At 38.8% G+C, this 24,263-nt stretch overlaps 2 protein-coding genes across 2 annotated transcripts in view; one reads left to right on the top strand and one right to left on the bottom strand.

Moving 5' to 3' along the window:
* The window catches only part of LOC145396489 (glutamate receptor 1-like), a 584,166-nt gene that overhangs the window by 466,719 nt on the left and 93,184 nt on the right, over positions 1-24,263 (bottom strand). The window lies entirely within an intron of this gene.
* LOC145410539 (putative carbonic anhydrase 3) overlaps positions 10,049-24,263 on the top strand; it is a 42,610-nt gene continuing 28,395 nt past the window's right edge. Inside the window, exon 1 of the mRNA XM_080280683.1 lies at positions 10,049-10,140. Coding sequence (XP_080136809.1) covers positions 10,049-10,140 — 92 coding nt within the window. The remainder of the gene's footprint in view (positions 10,141-24,263) is intronic.

Genomic DNA, 24,263 nt, shown 5'->3' with positions numbered 1-24,263 from the left:
ATAGGAGATAAAATACGAAAAACGTTATGCCATTATATCTGCATAATGAGACTTAATATTATAGAAAGCATGGGGTGGAAAAAATCATAACCAACACTAAATAACTCAACTTAGCCGCTAAAGTGCCTCAGTAATGGTGATTATTGTATATAATGATTACATTTACTAGGGTTAATATTTTAAGGTGAAAATCATTACCAAGAAACTGATTCGTCTGGGTGAAAACACACACACACACACACACACACACACACACACACACACACACACACACACACACACACACACACCACATTGCACCTCGATGCTCACAAATCACCAAGAATTATTGCACGTTCACACACACACACACACACACACACACACACACACACACACACACACACACACACACACACACACACACACACACACACACACCACAAACACCACAGTGCACCTCGATGCTCACAAATCACCAAGAATTATTGCACGTACACACACACACACACACACACACACACACACACACACACACACACACACACACACACACACACACACACACACTCACCTCATCCTGTGTACTTTATACTTGCAGAAGTGTAACCTGTATAATAAGACTGGTGGTAGGTCACACCCTCTGCTCCAGATGCAACAGTTAACATTATAATGCAGTGGTGACTCAAACTGCTTCCACAAAGAACCCTATCCTCTCAGGAAGACAAATTGTGTTGGGACGGTGGAAAAATCTTTCTTACTAACCCTATCTTGGCACCTTCCTCCTTCTGACTCTCTACGGATCGCCGGTACCAGAGCAGAGCCTGAGTATGCAGTGTCCCAAAAATAACCAAAGCGAAAAATTACAAAAATTTCACATTCACCTTTATTCTAGAAGCACATAAAGCGAAATCAGAAAGCAGTTAAAAATCTGTGCACAGAACTATCTTTAAGTGACAACACGATTTATATCAATATATATTTAATATTATTGGGTTTTACAGCATTTGATTTTACATAATACTGTACATTCGATTCACCAACCCACACCAACCCAGGACATCAGACCCGCTTACCTAGCACTTCCTTTTTCGTTTCATCACATCTGCATGTATACCCCCATATCACACCTACACCCATATCACATCACATTTACACCTAAAGTATATCACCACATCACACCTACACTCATATCATCACATCACACCTATGCCCATGTCTCCACATCACATAATGTGCAAAAACATTTACTTATGGATTAGAGATCAAGATAAGATTTCAAGATACATCCCTTCAAGATGTTTGGATATATTGGTGAAGAACTACAAAACTCGTGAAACAGTAAATACAGTGAGGGGGAGGAAAATAAATCTTCAAGTGAATGGCTGGAAAGCAGTTGAGACCCAGTGAAGGAAGTCGTAAATCTCGGAAAATACCTTACAATTAAGTGCGTTTGAACGATCACTCTTGGTTAGTTAGTATAATTATATGCTAGAATGAAGCACCCTGATTTGACATTAATGTGGGCACGTGTACATCAAAATCATGTGAAGACACGTGTACATGTAAGGAATTACTCCACTGTGCACAAAAATGAACCGACGAGTAATTATAAGAAACTACATGTATTTTCGAAGTGAAACTCTGATGATAATAAACTTTCCAGATCACGAATTTTAACAAGACCACACAGCTGATCTGGGTGTGGAGAAAATTAATTTATTTGATCTATTTCTCCTCCCGAGGTAACAAAGAGCTTTGGGCTGTATTCTAGCTGGCATGGGAGGCTCCGTAACACATCTTTCAAAGCAATTTACTCCGCATATTGCACAGTAACACTGTCTTGTTGGCTATTTACATTGTTTTAATATCGAAACAGTTTCCATCCATAACATACTAAAGGATGCTAAGGCGTAGTATGCAAAATAAATCGATAAGGAAGAGGTGTAACGAAATTTTCCAAAGCCACTTAAAGTACGAGAATCTATCCGAAAACAAAAATATGCAGTGAAAAATGTGTGTGTGTGTGTGTGTGTGTGTGTGTGTGTGTGTGTGTGTGTGTGTGTGTGTGTGTGTGTGTGTTTCTAATTTAGCACAATTAATACATTTCACACATATTCCTCGTCTTGTAGCAGCTGTATACCTTAGTTGGAGTGATTACCACCGTTTAGTTATTTTAACAGGAGATAAATACGAAAAACTTTATGCCATTATATCTGCAGGAATAAGACTTAATGTTATAGGAGGCAAGAGGTGGAAAAAATCATGACCAACACTAAATAATCCCACTTAGCCGCTAAAGTGCCTCAGTAATGGTGATTATTGTATATAATGATGACGTTTACTAGGGTTCATATTTTGAGGTGAAAATCATTACCAAGAAACTGATTCGTCTGGGTGAAAAAATACACATACGCACACACACCACGCATTATCAAGAAACTAATTCGTCTGGGTGAAAAAACACACAAATGCACACATTACACCTCCTAGCCCAAAAATCACCAAAGGAATATTCCAGTCTCACACACACACACACGCAGTATATTGTTCACTGTATACATATATCTGTGTAGCCTATATAATAAGAATAAAGATAGAGCATACCCTCTGCTCCAGGTGCAACAGGTAACATTATATTGCAAAGGTGACTCAAACTACTCCCGTAAAGGACCCTGTCCTCCCAGGAAGACAGTGGTGTTGAGACGGTGGAAATGTCTCTCTTACTGACCTTATCCTGTCACCTTCCTCCTTCTGACCTTCTATGGATCGCCAGTACCAGTGCAGAGCCTGGATATGCAGCGAGACTCAAAAACAACCGGTGTGAAAAACTGCAAAAACTTCAAATTCGCCATTACCTTTGAAGAAATTAAAGAGAAATTAGAAAGCACTGTGAAGTCCGTGTACACAACCGTCTTTACGTGAATGCACGATTTTTAAATTTATATCTTTAATACTGTTTGGTTTTACTGCTTTTGATTTTTTTACATACTGTACACTCGATCCACCAAATCCACGCCAACCCAGGATATCAGAGTCCCCTACCTCGCATTTCTTTCCTCTTCTCATGACATCTGCATCAGTACAACCGTATCACACTTACACCCTCATCACCACATCACATATACTGTACACTTACAGTATATCACCACATCACATATACTGTACACCTACAGTATATCACATCACATCACATCTACACTCATATCACCACATCACACCTGTACTCACATCACATCACATCTACACTCATATCACCACATCAAACCTACACTCATATCACCGCATCACACCTACACTCGTATCACCACAACACACCTAGACTCATAACACCACATTAAACGTAGCCCTACACTCATATCACCACATCACACCTACACTCATATCACCACACCACACCTACACTCATATCACCACATCACATCTACACTCATATCACCACACCACACCTACACTCATATCACCACATCACACCTACACTCATAGCACCACATCACACGTAGGCCTACACTCATATCACCACATCACACCTACGCCCATGCCACCATACCACATAATATGCAAGAACATTTACTAATGGATAAGAGATCAAAATAACCTTTCAAGGTACATCCTGTCAAGATGCTTGGATATACTGTATTGGGTGAAGAACTACAAAACTTGTGCAATAGTAAGTATGGTGAGGGAGAGAAAAAAAATAAAAACTTAAAGTGAATGGTAAGAAGTTGAGGCCCAGTGAAGAAACAGTCATAAAACGCGAAAAATACTAAATCAAACGTGTTTGAAGGATCACTTTTGGCTAGTTAGTAAAATTATATGCTAGAATGACGCACCTTGATTTGACATTAATGTGGGCTGAGTCATGTGAAGACGCGTGTACATCAAAGGAATTACTACACTGTGCACAAAAATTAACTGACGAATGATTTCCAAGAATACCATGTATTTTCAACAAGAAGTTCTAATCATAACAAACTTTCCAGATCACGAAAAACATTTTAACAAGATCACACAGCTGATCTGGGTGTGGACCAAACTAACATATTTTGCTCTCTTTCTCCACCCGAGGTAACACAGTGCTTTGGGCTGTACTCTAGCTGGCATGGGAGGCTTCGTAACACCTCTTCCTAAGCGATGTACTCTGCATATTGCATAGTAACATCGTCTTTTTCGGTATTTTTATCATTTTCATATCGACTTAGTTTGCATCAGTAACATACAAGAGGATACTGAGGTGAAATATACAGAAAAATCTATAAGGAGGAGATGTTACGAAAAATCCAAATTCTATTAGAGTACGACAGTTTATCTAAAGAGACTACGAAGTAAACTATGTAAAGTCGAAAATATGTGTGTTTGGGAGAAGGGGACAGGGGAATCTGGAGAGAAATATTGGGAAAGTGACTACAAGTTTAGAGGATAGGTACCATGGGTGCTAAAATGAGAGAGAGAGAGAGAGAGAGAGAGAGAGAGAGAGAGAGAGAGAGAGAGAGAGAGAGAGAGAGAGACGGGTAGAGGAGGTAAATTAAGCAATGCTATTTGAGTGTAAATACTATGTGTGTGTGTGTGTGTGTGTGTGTGTGTGTGTGTGTGTGTGTGTGTGTGTGTGTGTGTGTGTGTGTGTGTGTGTTTCTAATTTAGCACAATCAATATACTTCATACATATTCCTCGTCTTGTAGCAGCTGTATTTCTTAAATGGAATTATTACCACCGTCTAGTTAGTTTAATAGGAGATAAATTTGAAAAACCAATTGCTATTATATCTGCAGCAATGAGACTTAATATTATAGAAAGCACGGGGTGGAAATGATCAAAACCCACCCTAAATAATGCCACTTAGCCGCCAGATTGCCTCAGGAAAGGTGATTATTGTATATAATAGTTACGATTATCAGAGTTCATATTTTAATGTCAAAATTATTAACAAGAAACTAATTCATCTGAGTGAAACACACACACACACACACACACACACACACACACACACACACACACACACACACACACACATTACACCTCTTTGCTAACAAATCACCAAGAAATGTTGCAGGTTCACGCACATACTCACACACAGCACCAGAACTATCCCTTTTTACGTACTATCCTACCCGCATACCAGTTCTACACTCCATTTACACATAACCTACTACACTTACAACCCAATGCACATCTCACCTACTGCGACCAGTTCATCTACCACACATGCACCTACTACAACCAGCCCTCCTACCACAACCAACCCACCTACCACACCTACACATACCACAGCCAACACACCTTCCACACCTACACATACCACAGCCAACACACCTTCCACTCCTACCCCTACCACAACCAGCCCACCTACTACAACCAATCCACCTACCACACCTACATCAACCACAACCAGCCCACCTACTACAACCAACCCGTATACTACACCTACACCTACCACAGCCAACCCACCTGCTACTCCTACACCTACCACACTTATACCCAACCTACAGACATAACACTACACATACACCCCATCCACATTAACAGCCCAACCCAACACCCTGCCTACGTACCACTGGCCATATGATTAAACCTGAGGCAGTGAAGGGATATAGGCAAGTCCCTTCTTTATGACAGCCAGTTTCAAAGAGCGTGAGAGCATAGGAAATGGCCTGACCGCATTCCACAGAACGCAATGTAACAACGAGGGAGAAACGTTAAACTCCCTCTGTTTTCCATCCTGTGCTCAATAAAATGTTGCATAAAACTAGACCCTTGCCTTCCCCTTTACGGTTTTAACGCTTAACCCCTTCAAGTGATGTCAGAGAGACTCCTTCACGTGGTGGCACTGACATGACCAGGTGGTAAAGCTGCTCGGTTATGCAAATGTCCTTTAGTCCCCTCTCTATCCCCGGAAAGGAGGATGATGGACCACAGAAGGGCAACCTCGTCTTGCAGTCCACTGGGTTTACGCTTAGATGAGCCTGGAGCCGCAACTACTATTCCTACTAACTCCCCTTCAGTCCGATGACGTATTTTAAATCTTATTCTCACTCTCCCTTTGCAGTAGCTTAGCCAGCTCTCGATTGATGAAAGTGCCAAGGTAAGATGAAGCCATATTTTGTGGGGGAAGGGGGGGGGGGACAGAATGCTACAGATGATCCACACATAAAAATAATATGAAATTTCACTTGGTTGGGGGGTGGCCAGTAGGGGACCAGTGATCTGACTGGACGAGCAGGTCTCCCCCTCCCAGGTCAGTCCATAACTACGCCACTGATCCCCTGGGTGTTTTGTTAAGTTTGGAATTGACCATATGTAGTGGCAGGGTTAGAAACAATCTCCATTAACTTTTTCCCAACTTGATTCCTCTCCTTAGCCTCCATTAAATCATCTTAAGCTAGTGAGAGAGAAAGAACAAATAGTCACCGAAATGAAGAGATGAACACAACCCTACGTTTCTCCAAGCACATCAATCTACACTTTCCCAGTACACATCTTATAATTTTCTCACTTAGCTCTCCTTGACATGTATAGCATGAGAGTAAATTAGTCAGTGTTCAGTGCTATTCATTTATTTATTTTTGTTTAAAAACATTTTTTAAAATGCAAGGTGAAAGTAGGAGCCTGAGAGTGTTAACCCCTAAAGTCCCATGATATTTTATTCTTGCCATTTTCAGACAAGTGCAGTCAACTCCCGAAATAAACGGATCTTGACTTTGGTTCTTTGTTGTCTTGTTTTTATTTTTTCCTGGAGGGAACAATCTTGCGGGATTCTAGCCTTTGGTTCCTTCTTTTTTACATTAAAAAAATAAAGGAGCTTCATCGTACTGAAGAGGTTAATGAAATCTATATCTAATCCTTCAACTTCAAAAACTTTTCCATCAGCTGAATAACACTGTCTGGAGATGGCAAGAATTTCATGCAACAGACGTCATCGAATACGATAACATATAAGGGTCTAGGATACGCTGTTTTATGGCTCTATTCTTTCTATTTATCCATCTATCTATCTATAGCCAGACTCCTTAATCCCGTAAGGGGTGGCCACAAACAAATCGCCTCCATGTCGCCCTGTCCCCTGCCATTTCGCTGTCCTCCCCCAACTTACATTCCCCTCTTCCATAATCCTCTCTACTTTGATTACTACATCTAATCCTCCGTCTACTCCTCCCTTACTATGTGCTAGGTGGAGGGGGGGCTCCACCTAGCCCACATAGTCTCTTACTCTTAGTTTGTCCCTCACTCTCCACCCTCTCCTCATGGCCAATCCACCTCAGCGTATTTCTCTTAACGTTTTCTATCACATCCATATCCACATCGCAACGCTGCTGCTTTATTTAATCCGTTCGCTACGAGAGGATCTTCTTGTGCTGAGTAAAACTGTGTATGGTTTGTAAGAGTAAAGCAGAAAATTAACTACAGTGGTGAACGGATTAAACGCAGCTGTTTTGAACCCATTCATCACATTAGGGCTATCCTGATTTATTTATTTATTTATTTATTTATTTATTTATTTACTTATTTACTTTTATATACCGTATTGTCTCTACCAGTTGGCAAAATATTATTCAGCTTAGGTGAGCACTCAGTTAACAGAGATGTTAATGAAAGCTATATCTGACCTATCCAGTTCGAAAAGTCTCTCCTGAGCTAAAGGCAAATATCGTCTGGAGGCAACAAGAATAAAATGAAAAAGACGTCACCATAAATAAGATGGCTCTGAAGCTGTAAGATATAACAGAGAGAACAGCTTCGTAATGAAGGGTTTACGAAGAATATCTACAATTTTGCCTATAGTCCACTCCCTTTAACCTGGCTCAGATTTTCGTCCGCTTGCAGCTTATTTCAAGTGGCGCGCTGACTGAAAAAACACAATACTAGGGCCCTACACCCTTTCCACAACACTTCTTCCTGAATAGCACCATACTCTAGCGTCAATCTCTTGTTACTGCATAGCATTCAGGAAGGAGAGTTGACCATTTTAAGCCAAGTTAAAGTGAAAAGAATAGTGTATAGCAGTGGAGATAATCAATAGTAAATACAGCTAGCGTTTAGAGTGTGTTGTACATATAAATCTAGAAAGAGAATAATCAAACTAATACTGAACAAAATTCATCATTCATCCGTTTATATTACGTGCAATCAGTCATACAAAGAAAACGGGCTACATAATGTCCCCTTACATAAATACATCAATACATGAAAGAACATTTGGTTTCGGCATTTTTTGTATAACTAGTAACAATGGATAACGAAATGAAGCAATATAAACAAACTTATCTTGCTTCAAAGTGTCTGATAGCACACGTTCACCTAATACATTAAATAATTTTGATTTAAGTGTAAAATACACGATTCCTTCACAAGTTTTTTCACATAATGTACCGTATAACGTATAGGCCTACCATTCTGTTACCCATTCCCTAACTGAGTATCCCCTATTTCACACACACACACACACACACACACACACACACATTGAACAGCATATGGGTCGGACGTGTATCACTGACCTCCGCTTTGGGGATACCTAAATTGTATTTATTTATGGGTCAAGCTCGTATCAGGCTAATTAGGTGATGATCCAACATAGTAAAACACGAAATAGCAAACAAAGTGTTGCCTAAAGTAAGCAAACATCTATATCTGTGTCAAAGAATGTGATGAATGTCCTTACGTCAGCTGGACAACACCAAGGTTAGCACGCGACAGAGTGATGCAAAAACTGTAAGTAGAGATCTTTTCTTTAAGATGGTCTCATATTCTGGAGAGATCCCTTCAGCAGGTGTTAAGAAAAGAAACAAAGGTAAAAAACAGGATGATGACTTCTACCCAGAACTGGTTGAAAAGGAAACTTTCGATAAGTTGGTTGAAAAAGTAAATAGACTAAATAGATCTTTTCAAAACGAAATTGAAGAAATCATAAATGAGCTAAGCAGACAGAAGGAAAACAATGAGGAATTAATATAGAAAAAAAACAGAAACGCCACAATAATATATGAACTATCAGCTGAGATAAATTCACTGAGAACAAAGGCTAGTGAAATGGGATGTACAGTTGTTAACCATGAGAGAATTATGAATGATTTCAGAAATGATACGGAGAAAATCAGGCAAGCAAGCAGTCTGACAGACCAAAGTAGTAACACAGAAGAGAAAATAACATAGGTAAATGAAATGGTGAGAAATTACAAAGATGAGGTACAAAATACGTACAGTATGCTGAAATGGTGAAAGTAAAGAATGATTTAGACACAAAGATAGACGGAAAACGCGTAAGAGAGGAAGTGAAACAAATTATAAACAATAACCCAAAACTAGTCAGGGAAGCTGTAGTGATTAACAAATCTATAGTAATCAGTGGCATAGGTGAAGAAGAAATAAAAAAACAGAATCTCAAGGGACAAAAAGGACATGGAAAATATAATGAAAATACTGCAGCAAGTATCAGAGTATATCTGTGAAAAAAATAGTATGTATATATATATATATATATATATATATATATATATATATATATATATATATATATACATATATATACACAAACACTGTACAGCGTTTCAAAATCGGTCATTCTTTCCTCCTCTTATTCTGGGCGACTTAGCATATTTGTTCTTTTAATGATTGCAACTAGATCCGGCGAAATTGCGAGAATGCAATAAAATCTCTCTCTCTCTCTCTCTCTCTCTCTCTCTCTCTCTCTCTCTCTCTCTCTCTCTCTCCCCACATAGACACACACACTTCTTCAAACTGTCCTTCTACTACAGAAGACGACGGCTACTATACTCAGTATGTTGGTGTGTTTGTCAGTCTTTGGTGTAACGTGTGTGACTGTGCGGACCAATTCTGGATCCACATACTTTGCCACACAGTTGGCGTGTCAAGTCCGGGATTGCTGGGAGAACTCTGTTTTGGTTGTGTCTAGGTTGTCTACGCTCTTCTCTGGTTACAAGCTTCTTCAAGATGAATGGTTCCTTCGCTGCAGAGAGCTCACCATTGTTTTCAGTCAGAGGCAATAGGTTCATGATCTTTTAGTGTGTCCTTATATGATCTTTATATCCCTTGTACTGTCCCCCTTGGGTTGCAATGTGCTGTAGGGAGTTTGTCATAGAGAACCTGGTGGGGAAGGCGGTGCTCAGTCATGCGGAACTCGTGTCCGACCCATCTCAGGATGCACTGTAAGCACTATATGTGAAAAGACAATAATGTTTGATGTGTATTTGATATACAGCTGTATGCCTCACCACCCGTATGAGATGGTGGAGAGGCATACAGCTGTATAAACTGATACCATCGTCTTGCTCTCAAGTTGGTGTTTTCAAAGACTCTGGATCTGAGACGCCCAAAGGAGGCTGAGGCGTGGTTGATTCGTGCAAGGACTTCTGCATCGATGTTATGTTTAGCAGTGGGCACACTTCCAAGGTAGGTAAAATTCTTTACCTATTTTACATTTTGGCCAGTTATCTGGAATGCAAGAGGCTCTGCTGTGTTGTTTCTCTGAGATATTATTTTTTGTTTTACTGACATTTATTCGGAGTCCCACTGCATGATAAATGTTGGAAACGATGGTGAGAGACTGTTGTAGGGCTTCTGGGGTATGGGCAAGGACAGCACAGTCATAGTTATAGCAATTATAATAATAATAATAATAATAATAATAATAATTGACAGGAGGAGGAGGAAACAATGAAGGAAAGACAGAAGAGGAAGGAGGAAAAGAAGGAAGGAAGAGAGGAAAGGGCAGTCACCCGAGAGCAGCACTGCATCGAGTGAGTGGATTGTGAGCGCCCCCACCTACCGCAATAATAATAGTAGTAGTAGCAGTAGTAGTAGTAGTGGTGGTGGTGGTAGTAGTAGTAGTAGTAGTAGTAGTAATGGTGGTAGTAATAGTAATAGTAGTAGTAGTAGTAGTAGCAGCAATAAATAAAAATAATAATAATAATAATAATAATAATAATAATAATAATAATAACAATAATAATAATAATAATCACATGTTATTAGGCGCGATACAGAGGTAATAATAATAATAATAATAATAATAATAATAATAATAATAATAATCACATGTTATTAGGCGCGATACAGAGGTGGTAGTAGTAGTTGTAGTTGTGGTGGTAGTAGTAGTAGTGGTAGTTGCAATAAATAATAATAATAATAATAATAATAATAACAATAATAATAATAATAATCACATGTTATTAGGCGCGATACAGAGGTGGTAATAATAATAATAATAATAATAATAATAATAATAATAATGATCACATGTTATTAGGCGCGATAAAGAGGTAGTAGTTGTAGTAGTAGTAGTAGTAGCAGTAGTAGTAGTAGTAGTAGTAGTAGTAGCAGTAGTAGTAGTAGTAGTAGCAATAAATAATAATAATAATAATAATAATAATAATAATAAATAATAATAATAATAATAATAATAATAATAATAATAATATTAATAATAATAATAATAATAATGATCACATGTTATTAGGCGCGATACAGAGGAGGACAAACACTGAAACAGCATGTGTTGACGCAATGAAATATCTTTTTACCATGACAGAAGGTTGGGTTGCTGTCAAACATTAATTTTGTCAGTATTACTATAACTCTACCATTACAGCATATTATGCCACTGTTTGGTTTTATATGTCAAAGCTGTGTTAACGTGTTTTATCAGGGATATTATGATGTTTGTCATCCTCTATATTGTGATCACTACTACTACTACTACTATTACTACTACTACTACTATTACTACTACTACTACTATAATTATTATTATTATTATTATTATTATTATCATCATCATTATTATTATCATCTTATGGCGCCTGATGGTTTAGTGGGTAACTGAGGTGCTCCAATCGGATTAAGCCTGTGTAGGTTTATATCCATGGGATGGTTGGGGTCTATTGCTCACGTAATGCCACTCAAGGATGAGTGAGGCTCGTCACTTTCATCTTAAATGTCAGTGTGGTAGGACCACATATTATACTTACAAATCATAATAGATAGATAGATAAATAGATAGATAGAAGCAGGGAGTCAGATGATGAGAAGGTGTTGTGTCTGCGAGAATCGAGCAGTGCTAAACATGCTTACACACTCTTAACACTGAGGAAAGCTGACGACAGCGGCCAGTAAGGAGATGATGCAGTTAGCTGTCAGCAGTCCTCTCGTGAACAAAGACCTAGTCCATCCACGAGGAACACACGTGACACACCCCTGCTACACCAGATTTTAGGAAAGAGAGTTTAGAAGGGGACAAGCGATCATAGAGACAGGTCACGGGAGAAGGGCTTAGCGATTTGAGAGAGAGAGACAGATAGCGAGACAGGGAGGTAGCTACCCAGGACTTATACTCGTTCCGTGTGAGAGACTTGTTAATATTTCCAAGACAAACAAAAATAGTCCCATACTATTCTTTACCTCCCCTGTCACTACATGACAAATGGGAAAGAAGATAAGCTACTTACGAAGCTACTCAAGTATAACAACCGCTCGTCCATAAGTCTAATATATATATAACTTCTCTACAAGTAACTACAAAGTCTTTATGACATTTGGTGGCAGCGGTGGGATTCGAACCCACGCCTCCGAAGAGACTGGTGTCCCATACTATTCTTTACCTCTCCTGTCACTACATGACAAATGGGAAAGAAGATAAGCTACTTACGAAGCTACTCAAGTATAACAACCGCTCGTCCATAAGTCTAATATATATATAACTTCTCTACAAGTAACTACAAAGTCTTTATGACTTCATTACGAAGAGATATAAACAATCATATAGACAGATGCGGATCATGTGCGAAACACAAAGGATACCCAATCACACCTGCACCGATGGGTAATTACCCAGTACCACATCAACCATGGGACGTTGTCACTGTTGATTTACTCAAGATGCCATTATCATACAATAATAACCTATACTTATTCGTAGCAACGGATCATTTTTCCCGTTATGTCATTTTAGCTCCAATTAAAGATAAGACAGCAGAGACCGTAGCAAAGGCAATAACAGATAATGTAATATGTCGCTTTACTACCCCAAAGGTATTAATAAGTGATAATGGAGGAGAATTTAATTCTGAGATCTTACAAGAAATATGTAAACAATACAACATCAAAAAGGTTAACGTTTTGGCCTATCACCCAGCATCGAATGGGTTGGTAGAGAGACAAAATAAAAAGGTATTAGATGTGCTACGACACATTCTCAGTGAAAATTATGCAAGCTGGGATGATTGGATTCCCAGAGTAGAGGCCTCCATTAATGGGTCTATAAATAAATCCATTGGTGACACACCACATTTCATTATATATGGCACAGATAAAAAATTACCATATGAGCTCCTAGAAGGTGGCAGCATGCCTATATACAATTACGATGATTACTCTAAACTCCGTTTACGTGAATTCCAGGACATTCACAAAAGAGTGAAAAAACAATTAACGATGTCCAAGGAAGAAATGACGGAGGCATTTAACAAGAAGGCAAAAGATTCACCTATCAGCTTAGGAGACATTGTTTACGGAGTCATTCATACGAGAGACAATAAATTATCCCCAAAATTTGAGGGCCCATACAGAGTAATTAACATAAAAGCAAACAAAGTTTTAATTAAGTCACTTTCAAGTGGCGAGGAGAAACAAGTTCATATTGACCATTTAAAACGAGTTTCAAGGGAATTATCACATAATTATTCAGCCTCGGATACAACCGAACAGGTGAACGTACCTCAAGAAACCAAGCAAGAACACAACAATGATTACAAAAAGAAATTAAGGTCATATACCAAACAATCGAACATAGGTGCAACTATTCCAATGAAATCTACAGTACATCATTTACGAGAATTAAATATCGATTTAAACTCCTTCTATAAATGAAATAACAGTCAACCGTAATGCACATCATCACTATCATCAACCACAGCTTTATAGGAAATTAATAGATTTTTTTTCGGTAGGTTACGATGAAGGGACTTATGCTATGGATTCTCCTATACATAGTAAGAGTATATGCGCACCTAGACCCCAAGCATATAGTACGACAAGGATGCCTCATAGCTCCAACGGCCACGACTACAATCGTTAAGGACGTCATGAGTACTGAAATAAGTCTAGATTACTTGTATGACTTACCTACTTATCTAGAAAGACTTGCGACGCCGATGCGAACTCTGGACTTCAAGATAGGGAATTATGTTTCACAAGCACATAACACCAAGGAAGTGGATGAAATGGTGAAGTTAGCGAAATGGAAACTAGAACAGGCGAAGTCAACTATGCTCGTCATGATCCAAGATCTCCCATCTTATGGAACGGAGGTACTGAGCGACAGAAACACCATCACACGTACTCGCCAAAAGCGCGGTTTGTTCGATCTGGGCGGCGCAGTTCTTGGGAACATCTTTGGATTGGCTACAGAGGATGACCTTAAAGAAATAAACAACAAATTTAATAAGATAGCTCAGGTACTAACATACCAAGATAAATTCATCACAGGACAGAACTCAGCAATGAAGACAATTGCGAAAAATCTGAAACAAGCAGAAAACGTAGTTCTAGAGAGTGTAGATAAAATAAATGAATTAGAGGGCAACGTTACTCTTTTCCAGCACTTCTCCATCATCACAGAACATATTGACACGATTCTACTACAATTAGAGAACACTAGAGATCGTTTCAGGGCACTTATGCAAGGAATTTCGAATGCTGGTGATGGCAAGATCACAAATGACTTACTCCCAGTTCATGAGCTACGTCAGATAGTTAGTCAAGGCATACATAAACATAAATTGAAGCCATTGTTCCGTAGTAGGGAGTTTATGCAATATTACCCGTACTTAGAAGCAACACTAACACCAACATCAGTGATAGTTCATGTACCATTCATCACTGAAGACCTGTTCACAGTATACCAAATACACCCTTTTCCCTATAAAAATAACAACACTTTGGTCATCATCAACATCAACACAGACACCGAACTCATCATGGTCTCCAAGAGACGAGACACTGTCACTTTCGCAAGTGAGTCAACGATTGAGCGAAAGTGCCGCACATCCTTACATGCTGTTCATCTTTGTCCTGCGTACATTTTCACATTTCAGCCAACTGATACGGTCCCTTGTGAAATGGCTATCATCAGCAATAACAATATTCATCATCATTGCAACTTCACTTTTGCTCCAGATAAACTTGTACACCATCAACGCATTGGACACTCACAGTTTTTTTATTTCCCTCATAACACATCAGTTTACATAGTCTGTCCAGATATACCACCATCTCATACATCAGCCTCAGGATTATACATAGCACCAGACCACTGTGCGGTATTTACACCATCCATGTCTACTTTATCCACCATCAATCACTACGCCATTATCAACCATACACACAAACATTTCCACCCAATGCCTGATATGGACTTAAACATGAGCACAAGTATTAAGCTGACTTCACCTAAGTTTGAAACTATGCAGCTGATCAATGAAACAATGAAGCCCTGGGAAGATTTGAGTTTGAGTATGTTCAACCCATATTATGTGTATAGCCAAGCACCTACTGTCTTTATAATCGTCTGCATTGTAGTTGCAGTACTGCTGTTCGCAATGCACAGAATGCATGCAAGAATTGCTAATTTGGAGTCATTATTTAGTGGGGGGAGAGTTAACATCACAGTTAACCACCCTGAATGAAGTGTATATATTTTGTATATAGTATTAATTATATATATAAAAAATAATAATAATAATAATAATAATACAAAGAAGAATGACCCATATATGGCAGACCAGTACCATTATCTTTGAATGAAATATTAATAACTCTTACAATAATCTTAATTTTAAACTATTTTTATTCTTGCATGTATGCATTTCACTATTAACCCAAGTACATACTGTATTACAGTTAAATAATTTACTTTAATGCATTTATTTCAAATATGTATACAACTTATTTAAAATGTAATATTACTGAATAATCACTATTTACTATGAATAATATATGTATACAATATTCATACAATTATGTTACTTTACAATATTGTATATTCACTTAATTAGCTTATAAGTTCATTATAATGTGTATGTAGTATGTATTAATATATTATAACTATTAAATGTCGATGGTACGCCATTTTTGCAGGGCCGAGCAGTGTGGTAGGACCCCATATTATATTTACAAATCATAATAGATAGATAGATAAATAGATAGATAGAAGCAGGGAGTCAGATGATGAGAAGGTGTTGTGTCTGCAAGAATCGAGCAGTGCTAAACATGCTTACACACTCTTAACACTGAGGAAAGCTGACGACAGCGGCCAGTAAGGAGATGATGCAATTAGCTGTCAGCAGTCCTCTCGTGAACAAAGACCTAGTCCATCCACGAGGAACACACGTGACACACCCCTGCTACACCAGATTTTAGGAAAGAGAGTTTAGAAGGGGACAAGCGATCCTAGAGACAGGTCACGGGAGAAGGGCTTAGCGATTTGAGAGAGAGAGACAGATAGCGAGACAGGGAGGTAGCTACCCGGGACTTATACTCGTTCCGTGTGAGAGACTTGTTAATATTTCCAAGACAAATAAAAATAGTCCCATACTATTCTTTACCTCTCCTGTCACTACATGACAAATGGGAAAGAAGATAAGCTACTTACGAAGCTACTCAAGTATAACAACCGCTCGTCCATAAGTCTAATATATATATAACTTCTCTACAAGTAACTACAAAGTCTATTATGATTTGTAAATATAATATGGGGTCCTACCACATCAGGACCAACTTGCCTAACCACGGGCTCCTCCTCTCCTCATGGGGCAATATAGGATTGGATGGTGGATGGATTGATTATTATATTATTATTATTATTATTATTATTTTTATTATTATTATTATTATTGTTATAACTATGGTGACACCTGCAAAGCAGGATGGTAACAGTTCTGTCAAGACGTCATATACCGATGCGAGACATTCGGCCTCTGTTTATGTCCAGTCGTTTGTTTGTTTGTCCACTAACTCCTCCTAGGCTATTCGATGGATGTCAGTGAAACGTCACAGGTGTGTTGTAGTGGGCTGTAGGCATATCGTTCATCATGTTATTTTTCCCAAACAGCTGTAGTGATCCCACAAAGGACTACAATGGGTTGTATTACCATGGGGAAGTGCTATGGGGAAGGTCTAGTGGTACTGATAGGAACGGCTGTGGTCGGTTCTGTGGTTAATATTTCAGTGCTCCGTAATATTGGCACGTTTGGGTCTGCAGATTTTATATGTAATATTAGGAACACTGCACATCCATGTTGTTGTTATTATTATTATTATCGCCCGACTTTAGAAGGCGGAGCGATAACGTTTTTACATGCATGTGTGTGTGTGTGTGTGTGTGTGTGTGTGTGTGTGTGTTCCCATTACATCTCATGAAAGCCTCGAGCTATCAACATGCAACCTTCAGGGTATCAAGATATGGCCAAAATCTTGGCCGAGTTCGAAAATGGGCTCTCGGGGTCAAGGTTCATGTCATCAAAATGGCTGCCAAAGGTGACTTAGCTTTTATCGACAGCATTTAGCACCGCTGTATCTCATGAATGGCTTGAGCTATCAACATGAAACGTTCAGGATATCAAAATATGTCAAAAATCTTGGACGAGTTCAAAAATGGGCGCTCGGGTTCAAGGTCACCAAAATGGCTGCCAAAGGTCAACTAGTTATTATCGCCCGCCTTTAGCACCAGTATAGCTGATGGCTTGAGCTATCAACATGAAACCTTTAAGGTATCAAGATATGGCCTTAATCTTGGACTTGGCCAAAAGCATATTATGTGTCCGATTAGCATTCGGCTCCCAAATGACTTTCTTTCATTATTAATGCACACCATATATATTCACAGGTAAAGGGTAGACAACAAGCCTGGTGGCCTAGGGATGAGGTTTAGGTTAGTGTGGTGTCGGAGTTGGGGGAGGAGTAGGGTTGATGGTGGGTGGGAGAGAAGGAGGTGCAACTGAGGCAGCAGTGGGGGGGTAAGCGACGAGTTGTCGACTGTGGGACAAGGAAAATGTGGTTAGCAGATACACAGACATAAGGACAATCACATGTACTATTATACAGATTTATAGTGGATTAGTAGTAGGAGTAGCAGTAGTAGAACTGTGAGGGAAATTAGACACAGTCAGTGGGAAAACGGAGGTTAATAGTGGCAGTGCAAATAATGGTAGTTCAGTAGTCTTGTGCTGACGTTGTTGGTGTGGGAGTTATGATGTGACGAATAATGTAATACAGCAGGGGTTACAGGACCGAACGACCAGAAACCCCCTAAGGAATTATGACGGCTTGCAGTAAGAGAATACCGAGAAGTAAGGGTAAGAAAAGGTAGAGACTGAAGGAAAATAATGCAGGTATGAAGTAAACCAACGGTTAAGGCCAGGATAATGAGGCAGAGCAGGATACCACAGCTGTATCTTCGTTGTCTCATAATATTTTGTGTTGTTTGCTTCTAATTTCATGTGGTTATAGTTAATTATTGGTGAATGCTCTCTGCTAGCCTGCTGCCCATCATATTGTGGTTTATTCGCCCACATAAAATAACTTTAACATTTATAACCATCCACACAGCTACTGTGGGAATCAGCATTACATACATAATCATTCTATATGATAGCTATAGACAATCAAAGAATAACATTCACAAAACTTCTCACTGCAGTAATAATGACCAGTCGCAGCTTATATAAAACTGGCTCGGTGCTTTATGTGTATGATGAAGATCCGAAACAGATGGGTCGTGTTTGGACCATTTTCACAGGACTCCATGCTAACATAGTAGTCTATGTTATAATATATGCTATGTATGTTACGAACGCACTGTGTTTTGCAGGTGAATAGCATGGAAATGTTTCGAATCAAGTTTCATCAAAGTTTCTCACCATTCGCCTCGTAGCTCAGTACCAAACTATTACTCACTGTTGTCCGTTCGCCTGCCCTCTCTTTAACCTTGACTTCTAGTTCCTTCCACAGTGGGGGTTACAGAAACTTTGGTGCGTGGGTGTACATGGACTTTTTGGAGTAGAAAGACTGAACTAGAACAAACAGGATTAGAGTGTTCGCCTTTTTGGCCCAGGCACCGCCGAGTACCCCTGCTAGTACTATATACTACACACGTAATACTAATACCATATAACACACACGTAATATCAATATCATACACTACACACATAACACCAAAGCCATACACTTCACACATAATACCAATACCATACATTACACATGCAGCTAACACCAACACCATACGTTACCCCTATCAATACACCAACACTGTTCACTCCTGCAGCCACTACACACCTCCACTGCCAACACACACCTGGCCAATCAATACACATGTCCACTGTTGCTCGGTATGCCGTCCCCTGGTTATTGTGTTGAGAGAGAGAGAGAGAGAGAGAGAGAGGGAGAGAGAGAGAGATGCACGATGCAACAGTTGTGTCCCTCCTCTCCTCTGTCATTGGTTGCCTTTGGTCACACTGCGTCTCGAGTCCTATTGCACCCCCCCCCCCACACACACACAATGAAATGACTGCATATGGCGTGAGTAATACTGACTATAATTTTTCACTCAGTATTTATGCTTCAATCACCAAAACTTTGCAACACCGAGAATCTGCTATTTAATCTCTTCAGCATTTTCAAGGCTGTAATTAACTGTGTCGGCATCCAGGTACATCTCCATCAACTCAACTCTGCAACAGTGAATCATCATTCCATTACCAAAACCGTGAATAGCTGCATAATCTCGTAAGCCAGCAATCCGTTCAGCTGAGCTTTGTTGCACCGGAGGAAGGAGGTTCAGCATTAATGTATCAACTACACAAGGGTCCAAGTTGTTCCCCATAACGACAGGCAGACATCGAGCTTACAATCAAGGTCCCCGTTTCAGTTATCGGCACGAATAGGCTAAGGTACAGGACGGAGAAACTGTGAGGTATATCAACAATCCTTAAAAAAGAAAAACAAAAGTGCATTCTAATATCTTCATTAAGCTCACTGTTCGAGTACCGTAACTTTCTAATAAATTACTTACTACTGGAGGTCCTGTCATAAAGACTTTGTATCATAAAGCAGCGACTTTGTATTTGCTTGTAGAGGCGTATATTTTAGACTTGTGGTCGAGCGGCTTTTATATCTTGTAGTAGTTTCCCCACCAGATGTCATGTAGTGACGGGAGAGGTAAAGAATAGTATGGGACTATTTTTATTTGTCTTGGAAATATTAAACAGGTCTCTCTATGGGAAGAGTATAAGTCCCGGGTAGCTACCTCCCTGTCTCGCTATCTCTCTCTCTTTCTGTTCTAAGGCTAATCTTCGTCTCGACCTCTCTCTAGGGTCGCTTGTCTCCTTCTGTCTAGCCTGTTCGGTGGCTAATCTCCGTCTCGACCTCTCTCTAGGGTCGCTTGTCTCCTTTTAAACTCTCTTTCCTAAAATCTGGTGTAGCAGGGGTGTGTCACGTATGTTCCTCATGGTTACCAGATCTTTCTTCACGAGAGGACTGCTGACAGCTAACTGCATCATCTCCTTACTGGCCACTGTCGTCAGCTTTCCTCCATGTAAGCATGTTTAGCACTGCTCGATTCTCGCAGACACAACACCTTCTCATCATTTGACTTCCTGCTTCTATCTGTCTCTCTATCTATCTATTTATCTATCTATCTAGTATGATTTGCAATTATAATATGGAGACCTACCACATTGCTCGGCCGCGCAAAAATGGCGTACCATCGACATTTAATAGTCATAACATATTAATACATATTATATATACATTATAATGAACTTATAAGCTAATTAAGTGAAATACATAATATTGTAAAGTAACATAATTGTATGAATATTGTATACATATATTATTCATAGTAAATAGTGATTATTCAGTAATATTACATTTAAACAAGTTGTATACATATTTGAATAAATGCAATATAATTGTGCAATGGTAATACTGCTAAGTTATACATTACATATTTGAGTTATCACTTTAGTAATGTCTAATATTTCATCTAACTTGTATGATGATACTGGTAATATAGAATTGTGCTATAATTGTATGACATAATATTGTACTAACATTGTGGTACTACATAATTGTAACATTTTATGAATTGTTACTAAATATTGTGTTAATGCATAATTGTGTTGGCCTTATAATTGTAGTTACATTTTGTTAATGCAACTATTACATAAGTGTCTTGGCCTTATAATTGTAGTTAAAGTTACATAAAAGTTACATCTTGTTAATGCAACTGTTTTGTCGTTACATAATTGTTACATATCGTTTGTAGGTACATAATTGTAATTATTACGTGTATAGCCAAGCACCTTCTGTCTTTATAATCATCTGCATTGTAGTTGCAGTATTGCTGTTGGCAACGCACAGAATGCATGCAAGAATTGCTAATTTGGAGTCATTGTTTAGTGGGGGGGAGAGTTAACATCACAGTTAACCACCCTGAATGAAGTGTATATATTTTGTATATAGTATTAATTATAATATGGAGACCTACCACAGTCCTAAAGCCTTTCGTTTCAAACCATTATTATGAGATGTTGTAGTTTTTGTTGTTTTTTTTACTGTTGACGTTGTTGCTGTCCAAGGCTCATCCTCAAGTGAAGCCTGACAACACCTCTCCTGCAGTCCACCTTGCTCCATTCGGTCGACAGGGAGTTGACAAACGACTCTCATATGTAGTATTTATCCAGCTGGGCCGTGATATCGATGGTTTAAGAGACTTTCTAACACACGTTCCTCACCGACTTATTCTGCGTCCTGCACCTTGACACTATCTTGTACGTTATCCATGCACGTTACTTCGATACCTGAGTGACGCCTTCATACGCGCTTGAGTTCAGTTCCAAAGATGTGACTGGAGACTTTCGATCATGTAATGCAATGAAGTGAGGTAGACTGCAGGCTTTTTAAGTCAGCCACAGTATGCTGATGGTACTGCGTTAGTTTCTTTTTGTAAGAACAGTTATCTTATCTGCAGACAGGAACTAGACTATTTTACTAAATGGTGCAAGGACAACCTCTTGGAGCTCAGTGTCCGCAAAACTAAGGAAATGGTAGTTGATTTCAGCAAGGAACTAATAGCAGAGTAACCCTTGATAATTAGTAACTATACTTAAGCTGTTCACCGAGCCAAACGTAGTTAGCTTTCTGAAATACCTTAAAATAAGCTGGTGGCATCCCTACACATTCTAGGTGATACCAACTTTGACATAACTTACACTATGTATAGAAGTTTTCTTTTCTTTTTGTTCTTTGTTTCTTTCCTTTCTGTTTGTCAGAGTAAACTAGATATGACTAGACTGTTTCTGTTTTGTAAAGTTCTATGTTTCTCTTCACACAGTATTCGTACACCCATTGCTATCACTCCTTAGGATAAAAATGCTAAGCTCCAATAGCAGTATTAATTTCCTTTACAGTGTCAGTGTAACCTAACCTAATGAAAAATATCATACTTGCCAAAGGTAAGTGCTGACAGAAAGTTATAAGAAAGCAGTCAATAAATGTAAGACGAAGGAATGAGGTAAGTCGTACAAGCAACAATAGCAAGTGAATGGCGGCGCGGCGATTGGACCCGCCCTGTGACGTCACCAATCTCACACTCAGGCCTTCACATAGAGACGGCCTTGGCTGAGCCCGCCCGCCACGTTATAAACAGTGAGGCACGCAAACAATTCACCCACTTATTTCAAATTTTTCCTCTTTCCCATCTGGATTTCGTTCACGGTAAGCCATACACGTATTAATAAATATGTATAGCCATACCAGAATGCGTGAAAAGCATCATTGCTATTACTGAAAGCATATTAAATGAGAAATTAGAGGTATCGGACTGTCAACGGTGGATATCTTCTACGTTACAGTAATGTAGTTTTCGTAAATACGTTAGGCAACGAAATTACGACACGGCCTAAGTTTCTCAGTGTATTATTAACTGTGCATAATATATTTTGGTGGATCACAGTCGTATTGAGATGTTAATTTGGTTACTGATGCCTTACTTCATTCCATGCAAAATAACCTAGGCTACTCAATGGTAGCTTGATTTATTCTTTTAATTCTGTGTATTCAGTGAAATATCTAGGTAACAAGGATATCAACCGACAAGTATAGGCCTAGCCTAGGATAAGAAGAAACCTTCATAAGCCCAGCCCAGGCCAAGCAAAAATATTTATAGGCCTTGTCTAGGCAGGAAGAAACGTATAGGCCTAGCCCATGCCAAGAAAAATGTGCATAGGCCAAGCCCAGGCCAGGAAAAATGTTCAAAGGCCTAGCCTACGCCAAGAAGAAATGGGTATGGGTCTGCCCAAAGCCAAATGTAATGCCTTTGCCTAAATCTTATGCCTAAATGATGACAAGAACTGTTAGCTGTTTTATTGATACTCATGTATCCAACAGTTTGAAGAGAGGGACCTAAATAGATAGTTGTGCTGGTTAGAGAATAAACAGAAATGAAAATATGATTCAAGAAACGAATTATTTAAATGTTAAATATCAGTTCGGTAAAATTGCTGTTGGTCAAGTCTCTAAACTAATACCCATTATTTTGTATAAAACTAATTTAGTCCCCATTACAGTTAGATAAAGCTGTTGCACTGTTTTATGGTAGAAGCTGTTAGATGGATAATAAACTAATCTGACCTTACCAAACAAGGAGAGGAGAGAGAAAAAAACATTACCGATGATTGGAATATAGTTATATAGCAATATGTTTATATAATTATATATATATAGCTATATTTACCTATACCTAGCCTAAGAAAAAAAGACACATTATATATGCGATCCAATGCAATGGTAGTCAGAAGCTTAACCTATACAGTATTGGATGATTATATACATATACTGTAGTGTCTATATTTTCTTCCGTTTGTGTACTGTTTCTGCTTTCATCAGCAATCCAGTTTTTAATATGTGTGTAGGTTATTTATATCTTATTTTTCAAATTCCTCGGGAATTCATGCAGATTTTATGTTAATAGATGCATTAAAAACAGTAAAGTGGGCATAATATTGGGTTTATTCAAGTGGGTTTTATTCAAAATCCAGGTGGACAAAAGGTGGGCCACCGAAACTGTTATCAACCCGGAGTTGTGTGTATTATTTTACCGTGCAAGTAAAACAGTTATTTTCAGTTTGTACAGTGATAAATAATCTTTGCACAGACAGGTATCCTAATATCTTATAAAATTTGCATCTGAACACATCTATTCATTACAATGTTTTAG

This window comes from Coenobita brevimanus, chromosome 1, assembly GCF_032717465.1.
Source record: "Coenobita brevimanus isolate Jiangsu-jjx chromosome 1, ASM3271746v2, whole genome shotgun sequence".
NCBI lineage: Eukaryota > Metazoa > Arthropoda > Malacostraca > Decapoda > Coenobitidae > Coenobita > Coenobita brevimanus.
Note: the sequence above shows the minus strand (reverse complement) of the source record. Positions and strands in the feature narration are given on the sequence as shown.